Source organism: Passer montanus, unplaced genomic scaffold, assembly GCF_014805655.1.
Source record: "Passer montanus isolate IOZ18808 unplaced genomic scaffold, ASM1480565v1 scaffold1125, whole genome shotgun sequence".
NCBI lineage: Eukaryota > Metazoa > Chordata > Aves > Passeriformes > Passeridae > Passer > Passer montanus.
Genome location: NW_024357892.1, coordinates 4,295 through 6,141, shown reverse-complemented (window position 1 = coordinate 6,141; position 1,847 = coordinate 4,295). Strand labels below are relative to the sequence as shown.

Below are 1,847 nucleotides of genomic sequence, written 5' to 3'. Positions count from 1 at the left end.
TCAAGGGAATTTTAGGGGGAATTTTGGGTAAAATTTGGAGAAATTTAGAGGAGATTTAGGGGAATTTTGGGAAAATTTGCAGAAATTTTGAGGGAATTTTGGGTAAAGGATTTTGGGGTCCTGAGAATTTTTTGGGGGGGATTTTGGGGGTCCACGAGGATTTTTTGGGGGGTCCTGGTGGGATTTGGGGTTTTTGGGGTGCCCCTAAAAGTCTTTTTCCCCCCAGGAATCCAAATCCTTCGCCGTGGGGATGTTTTTGGGGCGCCTGAACGCCGAGCAGGTGTTCCCCTACCCCTCAGGTGAGGGCACCCCCAAAACTGGGGGAAATTTGGGGAAAATTTGGGGAAGATTTGAGGGAATTTTGGGTAAAGTCTGTGGAAATTTAGAGGAGATTTAGGGGAATTTTAGCGGAAATTTTCAGGGAATTTTGGGTAAATTCTGGGGAAATTTTGAGGGATTTTGGGGTAAAATCTGGGGAAATTTAGAGGAGATTTAGGGGAATTTTGGGAAAATTTGCAGAAATTTTGAGGGAATTTTGGGTAAAATTTGGGGAATGGAATTTTGTGGGTAACTTGAATGTAATTTTTCAGAATTTTGGGACAATTTTGGAGTAATTTCAGGGCAATTTTGGAATAAGTTTGGGATAATTTCAGGGTGACTGCAGGACAATTTTTGGGGAGATTTTTGGGATAATTTCAGGACAATTTCAGGAAATTCTGAGGATAATTTCAGGACAATTTCAGGACAATTTCAGGAAAATCTGAGGATCATTTCAGGACAATTTCAGGAAAGTCTGAGGATAATTTCAGGACAATTTTGGGTTAATTTTGGGATAGCTTTTCTTTAATTCCCTCTCTTCGCCCAGTCCTGACCGAGGAACAAGAACAAACCCTGCAGGAGCTCGTGGGTCCCCTCAGCCGCTTCTTTGAGGTAAAAAACCCCAAATTCCCCCCACTCCCACCTCCCCCCCATCCAGGGAGAGCCTCTGGAATTCCAGGAATTCTTCCCAAATCCCCAAAATTCCCCAAATACTTCCCAAATTTCGGGGCAGGAAGTGAACAACCCGGCCAAGAACGACGCCCTGGAGAAGGTGGAGGACGAGACCATGAAAGGGTTAAAGGAGCTGGGGACCTTCGGGCTCCAGGTGCCCCCCGAATTTGGGGGGCTGGGGCTCAACAACACCCAGGTGAGGCACCCCCAATTTGGGGAGCCCCCAAATCCCCTCCCAGTAACTCCCAGTAACTCCCAGTGCCCTCCCAGTGCTCCCAGTTCTGTCCAAAGTGCCCCAAATTCTCCCTAATCCGCCCCAAATGTCCTCAAATCCTCCCTAAATCCATCCAAAATCCCCCGGGACCCCCCAAAATTCCCTCGGGACCCCTCAAATCCCCTCCCAGTAATCCCAGTAACTCCCAGTCCCTCCCAAACCTCCCCAAATCCCCTAAAAACTCCTCCAAACCCCCCTGGGACCCCCCAATCCCCACCCCAGGGGGTTCCCAGTGGCTCCCAGTAACTTCCAGTGCCCCCCAAACCTCCCCAAATCCCCTCAAATCCCCTCAAGTGCTCCCAGTTCTGTCCAAAGTGCCCCAAATCTCCTCAAATCCACCCCAAATCCTCCCTAAATTCCCCAAAATCCCCTCAGGACCCCCCAAAATTCCCTTGGGCCCCCCAAATCCCCTCCCAGTAACTCCCAGTAAGTCCCAGTAACTCCCAGTGCTCCCAGTTCTGTCCAAAGTGCCCCAAATCTCCTCAAATCCACCCCAAATCCTCCCTAAATTCCCCAAAATGCCCTCAGGACCCCCCAAAATTCCCTTGGGCCCCCCAAATCCCCTCCCAGTAACTCCCAGTAA

The 1,847-nt window shown here is 49.3% G+C and overlaps 1 protein-coding gene across 1 annotated transcript; it reads left to right on the top strand.

The window, feature by feature from the left end:
• The first annotated feature begins 210 nt into the window (after positions 1–210).
• On the top strand, positions 211–1,320 carry LOC120496069 (very long-chain specific acyl-CoA dehydrogenase, mitochondrial-like). The gene is made up of 3 exons (XM_039696129.1): positions 211–299; positions 866–930; positions 1,052–1,320. The coding sequence occupies exons 1-3, from the start codon at positions 251–253 to the stop codon at positions 1,298–1,300; spliced, it is 363 nt and encodes a 120-aa protein (XP_039552063.1). The 5' UTR covers positions 211–250; the 3' UTR covers positions 1,301–1,320.
• The last annotated feature ends 527 nt before the right edge of the window (positions 1,321–1,847 follow it).